The following is a 17436-nucleotide window of genomic DNA, read 5'->3' as shown; positions in this document are numbered from 1 at the left end:
GCTGTACGGCGTTTGAAACCACACGCAAAATACAGAAGGACACAGGACATAGGGCTATATAAAGCACCTGCATTTTCCATCAATACACACTCATCTAGTAAGTTTTCACAAGCCAGTCAAGACTGAGTATTGTGGTGGGAAAATGACAGGAGCCACTCTTGGCTAAGCCAATTCTCTGTTATTCAATAGTTGTTCCTTACAAACCAGGCAAAACTTTTCATATAAAAGTATTGAAATGTGATTACTTCATTCTGTAGCTTCTCGTTTGTCTGTCTAGAGTTCTCCAAAGAGGCCAAAGTTTCAATCTTTTCTTTGTGAATGGCATCCTTCTCTTTGGTCACCTTCTCCACAGTCTGGAAAACATCTTCTGCCATTTTGGCAGCCTACAGATAGAGGGGGTGGGGGGAAAAGGAAAAAAAAAAAAATTACCAAAGGGATCTCTGAAAGCAAAAGATGAACCACAATACTTTATGCACAGCTCCACGGTTTGCCAGCTGCTTTCCAGTTAAATAAGGAATTAAATTAAACTTCAACTGGGAATTTATTTGCATTTTGAAGCTGCATAAAGTATAAAAATAAATGGACTTGAGAAGATTCAATTCCATGCAGAACTAGATCACAACCCCATGCTTGTGTTACCACCGAGGAAGCCCATTTCTTCTTTTTTAATTCCTGGATTTCTAATTACCACCACTGTGATTGCTCTTCGACTTCTAACCACTTTAGACAGTAGTAGTTCAATAGATATTCACTGCCAACAGACTGCTCTATTTTCAGAAAATGTGAAATTACAAGAAGTTGTTAAAAATTTGAAAAAGAATTAAAAATTAAATAGGAGATAAAACCAATTATTGCATTATTTCAGTGTTGTTCATTATGCCCTCATAAAAGGAAATACTTCACAAGAATACTAAGATACCTTGGTGGGCATAATACATTTCATAGGATATTTTGATTCCAATTTGTATTCAGAATGATTTTATGGGCTTCAAGCCACACAAACTGAAACTCAAAATACTTTACAGAATTTGTTGGTGGTGAATACAAAACACTTCTGTGAATAAAAAGAACACCAGAATTGTCAATGTCTTTAACAGACTGTTAAAAGTCCTATAATGTAAATTTAAAAGGTTCTCTTACACTGCTTTTTATCCAATTACATTTACAGGAGTAGCAAGTTGGTTTGTTTTGGGTTTTTTTTGGAGTAACTCAAACTTGTAGTTTGTTGTAATTTAACATAAAATTATGCAAAGATCTAATCTAAAACCTTATCTACAACTAGTCTTGCTTTTAAGCTGCAGTGCTTCAACAGAAGGAGCTGCTCAATTTCTCCAACAAGTTCAAGGAAACAAAACTTCCTTTTATTCACAGTTTACGTTGTTTTCTTGCAACACTCAGCGACAACATAGTCTTTAATAATTAGAAATATTTTGAAAAAATTATTAAAGTGTTTTTCAGACTCAGTTACAACTTGAAAAAAAACCCAAAGTAATATATATAGAGAGAGATGATAATTCCAGGGTGTTTATACCGAGCTGAAGTGCTGATTGTGCAATGAAGTGCAGAGAGGAAACCGTTGGGTTAGTGCTCAGGATTAGTAGAACCGGACTGGACTGTTCAACTATGTGTTTCAATACCTCCATTTTTTGCGCTACTGTTTGGGCCTGGAGAGTCTCAATTTCTTTTAGTTTCAAAGCCAGATTGTTCATCTCCTCCTGCAGCATCTCATTTTTGCCCTGAGACACCAGCAATTTGCCTGAGAGGTCGCTATTCGTTTGTTCTAAAAGTGCTACTTCCTCGTGCAGTTTATAATAATCCTTGGAGAATTTCTCCTTCTCTTTTAGTATTTCTTCCTTAATGATGACCAGACTCTTCTGTTCAGCAACCAGGCTCTCATTTTCCTGAAGTAACTGTATTCTCTCCTTCTCCGTCACCTCATACCTGCGTTGAAGATCATCCAGCCTCTCGGAGACGCAGCTGTGCAGGTCCTGGAGCTCTGCTTTTGATTTGGACAAGGAAGCAAAGTCACTCTTCAGCCGTTTGATACTGGACACAAGCTGCTCGGTCTCTGCGCAGAGGGCTTCTTTTTCTTTAACTATTGTCACCAGTTGAGTTTCAGATTTTTCTTTCTCAGTCAGAAATTCTTTATTTTTCTCCCTCAGCTCTTGTATTTCCTTCTCTAAGAAGCTGATGTTGCTTTGAAGTTCTGTCCGTTCCAATAAAAATGACTCCTTGTCCAGTTTTCTGGCTTCCTTTTCTATGGTTAAGTTCTCTTTCATAATCACAACCTCTCCACTTAATTTCTGACACTTATCTTGCAATTCACTCCTCTCTCTGGTCAGCATTTCCCTATCAGAGGAACAGGTCTCAAAGGAAGCCGATAGGACCTGCTGGGCATGTGACAGAGCAGACAGTTCATTTTCTAGCGTTCCTTTGGCATCTTGGGCCTCTTTCAGAAGATCTGAAAGGTCACATTTACAGGCTATTAGCTCTTGATTTTCTAGAGTCCTCTTACTTAGTTCTTCCTTGAGGGCTTCAATGGAATCTTGGAGCATGGCATTCTTTTGGGCCAGAGCTCTGTTGGCTGAGACATCCAGCTCACGTTCTCTCTTCATATCAGAAATTGTGTTTGCAGAAGACTTGTTTTCGTCAAGAAGCTCCGAGTATTTGTTCTCCAATTCATTCTTCTCTTGAAGAAGAGCTTCATTGTGCTTTTCAAGTTGCAATGACTTACAAAAAATAGATTCCTTTTCTAAGTTCAGTTCGTTTATTTTCTCAGTAAAGACTTTCTCAGCAAGTACGGCATCTGCCGTGGCTTTAGCAAGCTTTTCAGCAATTGCCTTATTTTCATTTAAAAGTTCCTCCCTTTCAGCCAAAAGCCTTCGTTCTGATGAAAAAAGAGCATTTTTCTCTTGAAGTAACTGAACGCATTCAGCATTGGATCTCTCGCTTGAGGCTTTAGCTTCCTGAAGAAGACGAGAGAGATCAGCAAGGGAATCCTTCAACTCCACATTTTCTTTCATCGCTTTTTCAAGTTCTTTATGTTCAGTCTTGAGTTCTGTTTGCATCTCTCCCGTTCTCACTTTTAATGCTTGGTTTTCACTCACCGTGTTGTCTAAACTCACCCGCAGCTCTTCTATGCTTTTAAGGAGCATCTCCTTCTCAGACTGTAGGCTCTGACTTGTCTTCAATAGACTGTCCCTTTCATTTTTTAAGGCCGTATGTGTATTTTGAAGATCTGAGTGCTTTTCTAAGGCTGAATCTCTCTCTGCAGTCAGAGCTGACACTTCTTGCAATAGCTCCCTTTTATCTCTGTCCAGGGCCTCACAAGAACTTTCCAGCTTTTGAATAGCATGATCTTTGTCTTTAACAACTGCATCTTTCTCTTCCAAAAGTTTCTTCTGATAATTCTCCAGTTCTTCCCATTCCTTGATATGTTTCTGACATACCACATCCATGGCATCTTTGTTGGCCTGAAGTTCTTTCAACTGTTGGAGCAAGGTCGACTCTGAAGACCGGAGAGCATCATTTTCTTGAGTTATCTTCAGAAGGTTTGCTTGTGCGGCCTCTATTTCAGAGAGTAATTTGCTTTTCTCAGAAATTAGCGCTGCCTTTTCTGCACTTTCCTGCTGGCTTTTGGCCTCAGCTTCTTCCTTCTGCTTTAGAATTTTTTTATTTTCTGAATTAAGTTCTTCATTTATTGTCCAAAGTTCTTCTTGGTCTTGTTGCATTAACGAAATCTTTGATTCCAATTCTAGAAGTTTTGATAACAGGGAACCTCGCTCTAATTTTAAAGTATTCCCCTCCTGTGCCAAAGTCTCTTTTTCTGATATCAAACCCCTCATCTCGTCTGACATTAGTTCAATCTCTTTTCTGGCTGATGCTAACACAGAGCTTAAGGACTAAAGAAATAAAGTCAGGGAGAAGGGAAAACAAAAATGAAATCAAGCAGATGAGAAATGTGGTTTAAGGGCAAAGAGAGATATTGCATTTTAAGTTTTAAAAAAGTGTATACACTGACACACAGTCCCTGCACAAACCGAACTGTCAACAGCCACCCCTGGTATTTCATTGCAAAACACCCACCATCTGCAAGACAACTTTTCAGGAATCAAATAATAACAATAATTTTTAAAAACAATGCTTTGAAGGTTCCTCTATACAAGACTTCATCTTGTTTTTAAAACTATTCTTAACACATTTTCTGAATGTAAACTACTCAGGAAGAGCCACAGAATGATTTCATGAGAATCTAAGTCAATTAAAATGCAGGGAGTTATATTAGATACTGAGTTTCAGTTCTCAAATTCACCTTTATAGATAATTCTCCTCATGATGCTGTTCAAAATATGTTGTCAAAACCCATTTAATTCAAAATGCCACATCAGTAGTGTATTTAAAGTTAAATTGCGTGCCAATTTATATACTAAATATTTTGCTAAAGCATAGAACAAAGATTATAGCAAATAACTAATGAAGGGTGAAAGCAAGCAGCAATGTCAAAGAAATAGAAGAAAAAGTAACAATTACTAAAATCAAGGTACCTACTCAATAGTTGCACACAATATGGGATCATACTACAGAACAAAATTTCAGGTTTGTAACACTTTTAAATGAAATAGTTCACAATGTATTTTAAAATTCATGTGTTTAAAATCCAGAGAATAACATTTGGCTCCAAGTGATTGTGCCGAGCCAGATATCTATGAACATAAAATGTTAACATCAAAGAACCGTATTTCATGGATTCTTGTGTAATCTAGAGAAGACAACCAGGTAGTCGGGTGTGCTTCTCTTCCCTAACTGATATAAATCTGCCCTGGAAAAGTTCAAAAAAGAAACGCTGGAAAAATCTTACTATGAAATGGCGAAGTCAGGCAAAAAAACAGCGATTCACTGAAACAGAAAGATTTAAACTTTAAATTACTTGCAGAGTAACAACGTATACATACTTTGGCCTGTTCCGCTTGCTTTTTCAGCTCCTCAGCCTGTGTTTCTAAGTCTTCATTTTTCTTTTGTGCAATTTTCAGTGCCTCCTCTGCATCCAGCAAGTTCTGCTTAAACCCTTTGATATCTGCGTCGTGTTTAGTGATCATCTCAGAAGTTTCTTTTTCGTGCTTTGCCTGAAGATCCTTACACTGATTTTGGCTAGTCTCAATCTGCTTTTTCTGACAGAAGACAAAACAATTGGAACACAGTTAAAGAAGCAGCAGTACAATATTCTGCACATAGGTCACTGGTGCTTTTTAAAGTTCTTCCTACCATGTCTGCCAGTTGGTCCTGCATATTTTTCAGTTCTGCTTGATGAATCTTGAGAGTTTCTTGCTGACTCTGCTCAGCTTTCTGTGTTGTCTGCTCCACATTTTTCTGAAGCTGAACAGCCTTTTCATTTGCTTTTGTAAGCTCAAGTTGTATTTGCTCCAACTGCCTAGAAAGACCAAATAAAAGAACATTACTTTTTGCTGACAGCACGACAAGCACAGAGATGAAAGAGTCTAAATTATGCTGAAGTTCTATATTCGCCAAGCATTTAGAAAGAGATTTAATTATTTAACATATAGAGAATGTTCTGCTAAATTAAATATACAGAAAGAAGTGAGACCGAGCACTTGCTCGTGTGCAGAGCAAAGCAGCTGCCAGTTACTTTGCTCCCACTCTGGGGTTTTGTAAAGGTAAAGAACAACTGTTCTACATGAAACATTCTACTTGAAAGAAAACACATTTTCTCTTGCTAGATAAAAATGTGGCCCAAGTCTTTTGTATATCCAAATAAACCAAGCTTCTCAGGTAATTAAATAATTATGAAGTACAATCACAAAACAGTCTAGATTATTAAAAAGGTCATTTACTCTGGGTGATAAGAAGCGCATTACATAAGAATTTTAGAATTATAAATGTTATTTGCTCTTCAAATCACTCTGAGGAGACTGTTTTGATTAATTCAGTTTGATAGAGTAAGTTCACTTGTCATATCAATGTGACACTCAGGAGCATCGTGTTCAGATATTTACAAAAAGATAAAATGAGAAGTGCTGGGAGTGCAGAGTAAAGAATTAACGTGAAAATGTTCTGACAATGCTGGAATACCTTTCTTTTAGCCGGAGCTCATCATTCATTTTCGTAAGCTGGGCAGAGCTGTCTCCTGAAGACTTCATGATCTCTGCAATATCGTTTTCAAGTTTGGCCTTAGCTTCAATCAGTTGCTGTTCTCTCTCTTCTCGCTCCTTCAATTTCTTCTCCATCACTGAGGAAGACAAAGGTTAGCAGTTTAGTAAATTTAAGAGAAAGGGTAGGCACAGATTAGCTAGAAGATAGTAAAGGACTATAAGCAGAGAAATATTGATACTACAGAGCTTGCAAATTACCCCTTTAAAATTAAACATTATGATTGTTTGACTTTTGAACTGTTAACTGTAGCAGAAGGTTAAGAACTCTTCCGAAATAGTAAGAAAGCAACTAGTCAAGAAATCTTTCTTTCAGAAGTGATTCACTTCAGGGCATGAGAAGCTGTTCTCTTGAGTTCTACCCTTATCAGAGGGTAACCAAGCAATACAGTAAGAGAGCTCTGCACATCTTACAGGTGAGACAACTCACCAGCTATTTAGTAGAGCAGCAGAAGACAAACAATGCAAGCAACATAAAGCTACGGTGGAAAAATGACTCGATGCAGGGCAGGCACTGCCACCAAGGGCAAGAACAGACTTTGGGATGACTTCTAGAGTCCCAACAATGCCTCGAAAGGCTTGCTTACAGGGTACATAACGATTCCTAATTTCTTTCTACGTTGGTTTTAAATTGAGATGTACAGTTATAAAGATACAGCAAGACTCCTTCCTATGAGAGAGGAAGAAGTGGACAAGCGACTAAGGGACAGCCTTTTTGATGTCCTTTAAAAGAAAACACTACTTGGGGACAAGGCTTCTGTGACTACCTACCTTACACTTACAATGCTTCAGCCCGGTCCCCAAGCCTTTGTCTGGGATCTAACCATCACCACAGCATGAGTTTGTCGCAATGACAAGAAAGAATTTAACTATTGATTTGGAATACACTTAACCAGGAAAATCTTCTGCCTTACTGCACGTTTTCCTTAACTTCATGTCACCTTGCTGTGTCACTAAACACAGTGCCACAGCAGCCGTTTTCTGCCCAGAGAAAAGGCTTCCTTGTGAAGCCATATGTGTTTGGGAAAGCACGACGTGGCAAGCTCAGCAGGAGGCACATGAAAGCACAAAGCTGATGCATTTTTCAAAGCGTTCCATTTTATTCCTTCCTTACCAGTCAAACTAGACTTCAGCTGTTCCAGTTCTGAGGACATTAGTGCAAACTGCTCTTCTTTTTGGTTTAGTTTTTTTACTGTTTCTATGCAAGTAAAATTTTGAAAACAAAGTTAGTAACTCCTTCGATGCAGATAATTCCACCTACTTGCAAGGTATATTACTCTTAAGAAGACAGGCTGCAAGTAATCCTGTCCTTTCCATAGCTGCCGAAACTGCAGTACCACCAGGTGTCAATTTGAAAACATACGGAAAAAAAACCCTTTATTTTACATTTATTTTCTGCAGCTTTTTAGTTTAGCAGCAGACATACCTTGCATAGATTGTTGAACCTTTTCTGCTTCATCAGCTGCACTACTAAACTTTTCTTTCTGAAAAATGGAAAAAAACCTAAGGTAAGGTTTGGTAATAGCAGTAGAATTCAACCACTGAATTTATATTAGGTATTTTTCAAGTACAAAATAGAACCAGTCTTCACTTCTATTATAAATGGATCTGAAGTTTTTGAATTAGAGTTTAGCATAGATATATCCAGCAACATAAAGCAAGATTTTCCCTTGCGTTGGTTGCAAGCAAGTCCCTAAACATCCTTCAGAATAACTTCTCCATCAGCCAGCACAGCAAGAGAACTGCAGCCACAGAGCCCAGGGTAGGAGACGTGGTTTCTGGGTCTCAATGCAAGAAGCTGCCCGTGCTGCTCACAGGCTGCACAGTGGAGATCTGCAGCCCTGTGATCAGTCTCATACCAGTGTTTTCCAGCTTCACCAGCAGGAAGAGATGCTGGACTGTGAAGGAAAGGGAGACTCTTCCATCAACTTCAAATATTTACTATGGCCAGGGAAAGATTTTATGACAGGGACAGTAAAACCTAAAGCATGTCTTTTTGTTACTAACTCCGGTGTAGTTTCTCAGGAAAATCCAACCCAGCTATAGAATACTTGCAAATATAAATAAATTTGCAAAATGAGAAATCAAATGAAAAATGTCTTCAGAAACCATTTGTAAGATGTGTATAGCAAGCATTAACTTGTACAAAACAGTTACAATTAAAGGGCCACATGTTCCTTAATGACTAGTCTAAATTAAAACTACATGCTGCTTTTGATTTGGTTTAATATTTTATCTGAAATCCCTAAACAGATGAATTCTATTTAGACAAAACACCTGGGAACACAGAAATCAGGTGAAATGCTCTTTTCCTTCTGAGACAGATCCTGTTGGTCACGAACCCTTGCCTTATTTTCACGAGTAAAATAGCTTTGAACGACTTTGCTCAGAGTTGATCCACAGATTTCAATTACACTCTCACCATGAAAACCAAAATCCAAAGGATAAAGTCAAAATTTTTGGGTATTACTCACCAAAACTTGAAGTTCCTTTTCCAAAGAATCTTTAACTTGATTTACTGCACTCAAGTTTTTCTCAAGGTCAAGAAGCTTTTGCTCTTTGCCCTGCAGTTCTTTGGCCAGATTACTAGCCTAACAAAGATGATGAAATGGAGTAAAATAAAATTACATACATGAATGAAAAAATAGGAAAATTAAAATCTGAATCTGAAAGAAATAAGTATACTAAAAACACTGTAAGATAAAAAAAAAAATAAAAACCAACTGAATTAAAAAAAATGTGATGTGTTAAGTGAGTGAAGCTGATTTCCACTGATGACTACATACATCACAGTACTGATTGCATCTTGGAATATATCTGAAATCATTAAAATTTAGTTCCCTTGGAATTAATGGTGAAAACATTACTTAATGGCAGACATTTTTGAGTACATTCAAAATTTCAAAACAAAGTTATAGCATCAGTTGAATTAGTAGTTTTGGTTCTTTATTGTTTGTTATTGTTGTTGTGGTGGTGTTTTTTGTTTTTTTTTTTAACTGATCAATTTAGCACTTATGCTTCAACTGGCTACTCGGACCAATTCACATACAGGGATGGAATTTTTCAAAAGGTTCTGTACCACACCCAGGGGTAGAGCAGAAACTCAGTGTGACATCAAAAATAGTCAAAGGTCCATAAAAATCTAGTACCTTGGCACCATCTGTGAAGGGTTTACAAAAGCTATTTCCAGTTACTTTCCCACTACTCTCACAATTAGAGCTCTACCTTGTCAGGTCACGTGTCTATTGGGGATGTGGGGAACCCTGAAAATGAAATGGTATCTCAGTGCTTTTATTCCTCCCTGCAGTGGTGGAACAACTTTCCAGTAGTGAATGCCACACTATCAACTTTAAAGAGACATTTCATCCAAAACTAAGAAAAATCTTGGTAAGTACCACCACATTGCAATCTGTGCTTCAAAAATGCTGTGAAACAGCGCCCAACAACATCACTCCATAGCTTTGTCTTAAAGAAAAGTTCCACCAGGATCTCTTTTGCTTTCAATAGCCTCTTTCATCACCTTGTTTGATGAGAGGCAAAGTAGTGAAGGTACAGAGGAAACATTTTCCTGTTGAGCCCCAAGTCACTTTATCTGAATACCTCTATCACAGTTAAAAACTTAAGTTGTGTGGATTCTTCTCCCAAATAAGCCAACATACTAACTTTGCCATAACACGAAGCTTTCAGCAGAAGCAGGCCAAAGCCTGCAGCAAGAAAGCATAGAAAGATTTTTTTTCTTTTTGCTTAGTGGTACAGACCGAGCACTAGAAAACTGGCGAGAGACAAATCCCAGTTAACACTTTCTCTAAACCTCCTCAGATGGTACTAAGATACACATTCAATAAAACTAGTTTTTTTCTGTGATGTATTTGCTATAGCAGATTAGAACAGTACAAATGTGAAATAAAAGCGAAGTAAAAATAAAAGGATGGATGTTGATACAAACCTTGCTACTTCCATCAACCTTTTCAGTCTCTAAATTCTGAATTTGTTTCTCAGCTGCCTCAAGCTGCTTGCTAAGTTTCTCGATTTCCAATTTACCTTCAGAATTGGCTTTCTGAAGTGCAGCAAGGTCCAAAAGCTTTTCTTCAGCAGCTTTGATCTGTGGTGTAAGACTATCAATAACTTTGGTTTGTTCATTGTACTTGGCTTGCAGTACCTCTAGCTCCTTTACCTTTATTTCAGCTTCCTGCAATTTGTTTAAAGTGTCTTCCATTTCTACTAGATGCTGGTCTTCCACACTTTCCAGTTTGGTCTTCAGGCTTTCCAGGCTTTGCTCTTTCTCCTCTGTGACTGCCAACAGTTTTGCTTTCAGTGATTCAATCTCTTTTAAATAATGAGATTTTTCATTTTCCTGCTTCAGCTTTAAATTTGACATTTCATTTTCATAGTCTAATTTAATCTTCTCAATCTGAGTCTTTAACTCTGCAAATTCTGCTGTCTGAGCCCCTACACCTTTGCTGAAAGAAACTTTTAGTTCTTCCATCGCTTGCTGATGGGAGGCAATTGCAGATTCCAGCTTCGATTTCCACAGCTCTATTACATCTGAATTCTCCTTGTTGGCGTGATCAAGCTTAGTTTTTAAGGACTCGTTTTCTTTTGCCATTCTCTCATTTGAAGCTGAAAGCGATTTGATCTCTTTCTGCAATGCTTCTTCACTAACACCAAACTTCTCTTTCAGTGAATTCATCTCATTCTGGTGTTCTTTGCTAACTGCTGCCATTCTTTCTTGCAAAGAACTTATTTCTTGCAACAACGAAAGAGAAGTGTCGACATCGTCAATGTGTTTACTAGACTCTAATCTCCCTCGAAGCTCAGCTACTTCCTTCACCCGCAATGCTAGATCTCTCTCTAGTTCCATGATGCGAGATTTTTCTGATACCGTGGCCACCTATGATTAACAGCATTTTAAGAAAAGAAGAAAGAATTATAAAAGATATGTTTAATACAAAGACACTTAGGCCTCACTGAAAAGAAACCACCGAGTGTTGCAAACTAACACCGTTAGTGTATTCTTACCAGCATTTTGGATTGGCATACCTTTGAGTTTCTTTGTCAACTCCTATTTCTATAGAAATTCTAAAAAAAACCCTGAAGTAAAACCTTAAGTAAAAGCAAATGCTGCCCTCGCATAGAAGGCCAAACTGTTTACAAACAAGACCAACTGTTGTTTTACTTACGTATACATTATTGCTTTAAAAAAGAAAAAATGTCCACACCTTTATATTTCACACATATTATATTCTCTCTAAAGGTGGACTTTGGTTAAATTCATTTTTCTAAAGTTATCTAGAAATAACATTTTGCCGAACAACTTACAAACTATGTTTATGTATGTTACCAATGTCTAACAAAATGTTTCTCAGAGCCATTTTAAAGCTGACCGGAAAAGAACAGAGAACTCTCAGGTCTTTATTTGTTGAAATAATTGCTTCCAAATTATCTCATGCCAGCTATGACTGTCAGAGAAAAACACAAATACATTTTTAGCCTACAAATGCTTTGAAACTCCTTCTACGTCCACTCCACTGTTGTCTCTGAAAAAGCACCCTAATGTTGTCTGAGCTTCTCCCTGACTGTTGAAGCAGCTCGTGGCATGGAAAAGCAGGCAAAGCTACCACAATTATTTCTAATTAGGAAGTTACGTTTTAACCTCCTTATTATCCCAACATCCTGAAAAAGGTATTACTTACCTGCAATTACACTTTAGAAGTACTTATTATAGAGAACATTCTTGGTTTTATGATATTCATCCTACCTCAACTTCAAGAAAAGCTGCATGTGTGAGCATGGATCTGTCTCTCTCTCTAAGAGCAGAACTTGGGACAATGTCCAGTGATATTTTAATAGGCAACAGTATTACTAATGCTACTGGGATATCCATGAAAAGATTACATCATGGGTGGGGAAAAAACCCATTAAAAAGCCACTGCAAACCATGATTTAGTTAAGCAAGTAGTACAACAACTATTTAAGACCTGAGAAACCAAGCCCCAAATACTAAGTTTGTGTTAAAAGCACTGGCACAGTTGATCTTATTTTTTTTTGGATTTAATGAACGTTACTACTTCTAAAATGAACCACTGAACATTCCTTCACGTCAATTCACATTCCCATTTACTACTTTTGACTTAGATTCAAGTATTAATTTTACAGTTTTAACACACCTTACCTGAATTCATCTGAAGAAATGAGTATACATACACAGGCATACACACACACAACACCGAAGCTCAAAATGAATGCTAATTTTTCAAGTGTTCCAGCTATATCTATAGCAGGCACTGATCGTGGCAGGAGCAAGGGCCTGTTTCAGCATGTGTTATACTCAGCAGACTGTGTCATCAGAAATCTTCCACAACACAAATCAGTCTTGTTATTTAAATAGTGAAAACCATTACCCTAGTGTCTTCTAACTCCCTCTGGAGTTTGTCAGCTTTGGTCTTTTCAAAGAGCAGGCTCTGTTCAAGCTCCTTAATGCGGGCATGCTCCAGTTTGGTCTGCGTCTGTTAGTAAAAAGGGAAAGGAAGAGAACACAACGGTGCCACCATCACATGCCAGCACAAGAGGAGGGAGCCACATGCAGGCCGTGCTGCCAGAATCTTCTACCAATGATGAGCAGAGAAGATGCAGTGGATAAAATGAACAGGGAAATGCTATGGATGAGAAAGATGGACTGAGAGCGTAAATGGACTGACGTGTAAAAAAAAAAAATAATAAAAAATGTAAAAAAATATCACAAACGAAGAAATATGAACAAAAAGTTTCATGCAGCCAAGTAGAAGTTATTTATCAGTACATGAAGTTTTCAGCACAAATTAGAATAGTTATGTAAAATATACACATGTGTATATATACCTATACCTGTTCTAATAGGATAAGTCCCTTTCCTTGTCATCCCACTAACTTTTTTCTTTAATGTACTAGGCTCATTTTATAAATGATTTAATTACTAACTGGGGGACAAAAATTCACAACTGAAGCTCATGTGACAAATCAAAACTTTTTAACTTTTTTTTTCTTTTTCTTTTTAATAGTAGCTGTATCTCGAGTCTCGGCCATAAAAATCCTTTCGGCCGAGACCTGGGAACATTAAGGTTCATTTGTCACCATGGCATGAATTGTTTGAATAGAAAGAGAATGGTTGTCTCTAACTGCAGAACCCTCCTCATTTTTCCCCCTCTTCCTCTTTCAAGAAGGAAGGAAGGAAGCAACAAGTAAGATTCTCCAAAACCAGGTTAAAAAGTGAACCAGTCTGTTTGCTCTGTAGTTACTGAAGTCTAAATATATTGATATATATGTGGAAGTAAGGAAAAAGAGAGTAAGATCTTTGTAACTCTAATAGGGTCCTAAAGGGAAGCAAGAAGCAGATGAAACTAAGTGAGCAGGTACCTCCTACCTTTTGCTTACAAAGAGGCAGAATTTTTAGCAAGAACATAGAATATTGGATATTCTGGCTTGATACCCAGGTACTCCGCAAGGCCAGCAAGAGAGCCTGAAGTTTGAGAGATGCAGCTAAAGTCCAGCAGCTGGTTCAAATCTGAGCTGCACCTCTGAAGTGGGGAAGGAGGTGGGTAGAAAAAGAAAAAAGAAATATAAAGAGGTAAGAGCCAGCTGCCACGCTCATTTCTGAAGTGCCGAGATTTGAGTATTGTGTCAGCCTTGACAGGTCACTCTTAGTTTATGTTTACTAAACAATCCAAATTAAAAAGATTATAAAGTCTATTGTTGCTTCACGGTGTCTTTTCCAAAAAGGGCAGCTTTTCAGGGCTTGCCCACATTGAGAGTAAGGTGGGTGCCAGAAGAAGCCTGAAGTTGGAGATGTGTTTATTAACCGAAGGAGTTGCATCCACCAGTCCTGGTGAAAATCGTCCCACACCACTCAAGTGCTGCAGTTAATTTACTGCGGAACCAAGTAACAGAGTAACCCCCAAGCCCTAAGAACTGCTATTAAGAGAAGAGTCCTACAACCCGAACAGCTCCTGGACACCGGATTGGAAGAATCCAAAGAGGCAGGAAGACGCGTGAATAATTCCCGAGCCACACTGCTGCCAAAGCCACGGCGCGGCAGTGCGTGCACAGCTGGCAGGACACTGCTGCTTCTCTGATCTTTGTAACGTGATATTTAAAAAATCCCTACAGAACTGTGTTATTTATAGAGTGACAAGCTGATTAGTGCTGCCTCCAAACCAGCCGCAGCAGTTAAAGATCTTATGGAGTCTCTGCAGAGTAAGTGGGATGCGATGAGCCTCTTGTTTTGCTTCAGGCCTGTTCTCCTCCAAACACAGTATTCCTTCTGACAGCATCAAGTTATCTTCTTTCCCAAAAGAACACAGACATCTGGCGGTTTAATTTTTTAAACATTTTTTCATCTGAAAACAGTTGGCTGTTTTACTATGTAGCTACCAGGTCCAAAAGACTAAAATCCACCAACGCCACGAACGCCAAAAGTTGCTTCTTAGATTTGTCTTGGTTTCGAAATTCCATAGCAGGTTTGTTTCTCTATCAGTGGAAGATCTTCAGTGGGGGAAAAAACCCACAAGAACATGGATTACTGTTTGTGCCTCCCACAGCCTTTGAAAATAGAGCTAAGTATTCTAAGGGAACTAACAATATTTTATAAGTGACTATAATTCAGTCCCCTCTCTGACACAGGTTAGTATTAGTTCTGATCCACAACAAAATTCTAAGTCCAAAAAGTAATCTATTTTTTAAAATTGAGTATTCATACCTTCCTTGCTCCAACTCACCAAAGGCATCTATTAAAAAACCAAGAAACCCCAAACCTGAATAGTTGCAGAATTCTCCTTGCATCACTTTGCAAAACATGCTCTCTCAAGTTTTTCTACGCTACATAAACCCCAAAACACTTTGATCCTTAATTTTATAGACATTGCTTTACTACTGCAAAGATTGGCTATACCATCACTGATTACTGCTTTTTATTTTAATCCCATCTCTTATATATTATACAGGGAAATAAATTAAAACCCTAGCAAAATGAAATAAGAGATCAAAATCCCCAAAACTCCAGAGATCTTTGCCAGACACCTTTTTCTCCATTTAGGAGACGATAGATTATCTTTTGAATAAGTCTGATTTCCAAGGGACAGGCCCCAGTTTCCCTGAGGTTAAAAATCACTGCAAATTTTTGAATCAATCAAATTTCTCTCCTAATCATCTAGAGAGAAATGTCATTTTTGAGGAAACCCAGAGCACAGTTAACTGAGAAGAGCAGATTACTATTAAATGGAAGAAAAGAATTTGATTGTAAACCGTAACTTGGATGGAAAAGAAAAACAGAAAAGAAAAAAAGAAAAAAAAAAACAAAGGAAGCATCTTCACCTTCTCCAAAGCTTCGCTGGTGTTGATAGGGAAATGGGATGAGGCTTACTCTGCCTTGAACCTTCAAGAATTCCACTCAAACTTCAGAGACCAGTCATCACCTATTTTCAGCATTTGTGTATTCTAGCTACTCTTCCACTTCAAAATAAACCTTACTGTTAAGTTTTCCGTCTATAGGTCAAACTGTAAAATTGTGCTGAAGCCATAAATGCTGATAATCAGTTCTAGGATAGGGGCAAGACGACCTTCAGTCCCTTCGTGCTGGGATAACAATCACAGAACACGACTAAGATTATGAAGCATTAGCCTGGAAACTAAGTGAACCCCCACTTCTCTCCTTTAGAGAGTGAAGATGTCCATTTTAATGGAAAAAATTAGAGTAGGGAAATCGGGAGTAAAGATAGGATTAAACAGGGAGTGCACAAAACAAGAGAAAGGAAGGGCACATGCAGATTTACTTCTAACACACCGTGAGCCTGATTGGAAGAATAGAGGAGACCCAGATCGCTGAAGTAGCTTCGCAAAAGGAACACCTAAGAATGCACAGCAGGAAACCAGTTTTAGTCTTGAGAACTTCCTGTCTCGGCTGGGGATGCAGCAGAGGAGGCAGCCTGGGGTCAATTTTCCCGAGTCCAATCAAAGCGAGGGCTTTTAAATTCCACTATTCTGAGCTACAGGTGCAAGAGGGCTGCTTAAATGTCTCGTAAGGCAATTTCTGTTATCCGGTAACGTATATTTTTCCTACATAATTCAAAGAGAAGCTACGTGAAGCTACAGTAAAAACGGACACCTTTGCACACTAATTCTTCAGATGTTTTTAATCATCTCTCCCCTTAGCATTTCATGCCATAAAAAAAGAAACAAATAAGGGGAGGTGGGGAACATACCGTTTGTTTTTTTTTTCCTCTGAAAAACATATCGGCGAGTTGCATACGGCATCTATCGAACAGCAGTAGGAGCTCATAGGAAACCATGCAGGATTTTGTCATGAAAGCAACTAAAATCCTACACTTAAATGAAAGACATTTCGAGATCCTGGACAGTCATTTTCTATGAGCTCCCACACTCTTCAATTAGATGTGAAGTTTTTGACCCTAAAGAATTCTAATGACACATTCGCCCTCTCTCCAGTTAATGGGGATTACAACGTTTAGTCATTACACACATTCTTTTCAATAAATGTTGTAATTGCTCTGAAAGCAACATGCACACAAATACTAGAGTCAATGTTTCAATAACAGATTATGCAGTTAGTGAATAAGTATAAGCATTTTCTGCACACAATCTGTTAACATGGGATGTCTCTGCACATTTAAGTGCCCTCTTACATTTTCTGGGTCTTCCGAAATCTGCCTCTTTCGCTATCAGTAAAATTAAAAAAACAAACAAACAAAAATATTTCACCTGCAGACTTAGCACTATCATTCCAACACAAACAACAGGATACATTTCATTATCTTGAATTCACTTTAAACTCTTGAAGTTACACAGCTTGGCAAACCAGAGTCTTTAAGATGGTTTGCCATGACTATCGACGGATTTAACAAAAAATAAAAAAATTAAAGTTTTCCATGGACTAAACAATAAGAGGAGCATTCTGTGAAGAGTATAGATAGATATCTTAACATGAATGGAAGACTAAAATAAAAGAAATGTTATATGAAATGAGTAATTTTCATAAGGCTAGCACTTTAATCATAAATCGTTCACAGGAACACAAGTTAATTAAGTTTGTACTTCATGCCGTGCAAGAAGTTCTAATATTTTTCTGATTAGACAACACCAGAGTAGAACAACTAATAAGTATGTTGTTTTTTAATTAGAAATTTGGGATAAAAATTGGCAGTGTTCAGATATCTGAGAGTAATCCTTCATTAAATATTTTCTATTCTGATTGTGTAATAACATACTGTGGTTTAGCCCAACA

At 37.9% G+C, this 17436-nt stretch overlaps 1 protein-coding gene across 1 annotated transcript in view; it reads right to left on the bottom strand.

Annotated features, from left to right (window-relative positions):
• The window catches only part of CLIP1 (CAP-Gly domain containing linker protein 1), a 59916-nt gene that overhangs the window by 19603 nt on the left and 22877 nt on the right, over window positions 1-17436 (bottom strand). Inside the window, exons 8-18 of the mRNA XM_074159381.1 lie at window positions 16838-16870; window positions 12566-12670; window positions 10111-11055; window positions 8639-8755; window positions 7591-7648; window positions 7279-7362; window positions 6088-6244; window positions 5263-5428; window positions 4953-5168; window positions 1638-3902; window positions 246-383 (exon numbers count right to left, since the gene is read on the bottom strand). Coding sequence (XP_074015482.1) covers window positions 246-383; window positions 1638-3902; window positions 4953-5168; window positions 5263-5428; window positions 6088-6244; window positions 7279-7362; window positions 7591-7648; window positions 8639-8755; window positions 10111-11055; window positions 12566-12670; window positions 16838-16870 — 4284 coding nt within the window. The remainder of the gene's footprint in view (window positions 1-245; window positions 384-1637; window positions 3903-4952; window positions 5169-5262; window positions 5429-6087; window positions 6245-7278; window positions 7363-7590; window positions 7649-8638; window positions 8756-10110; window positions 11056-12565; window positions 12671-16837; window positions 16871-17436) is intronic.

Source organism: Numenius arquata, chromosome 16, assembly GCF_964106895.1.
Source record: "Numenius arquata chromosome 16, bNumArq3.hap1.1, whole genome shotgun sequence".
Lineage (NCBI taxonomy): Eukaryota > Metazoa > Chordata > Aves > Charadriiformes > Scolopacidae > Numenius > Numenius arquata.
Note: the sequence above shows the minus strand (reverse complement) of the source record. Positions and strands in the feature narration are given on the sequence as shown.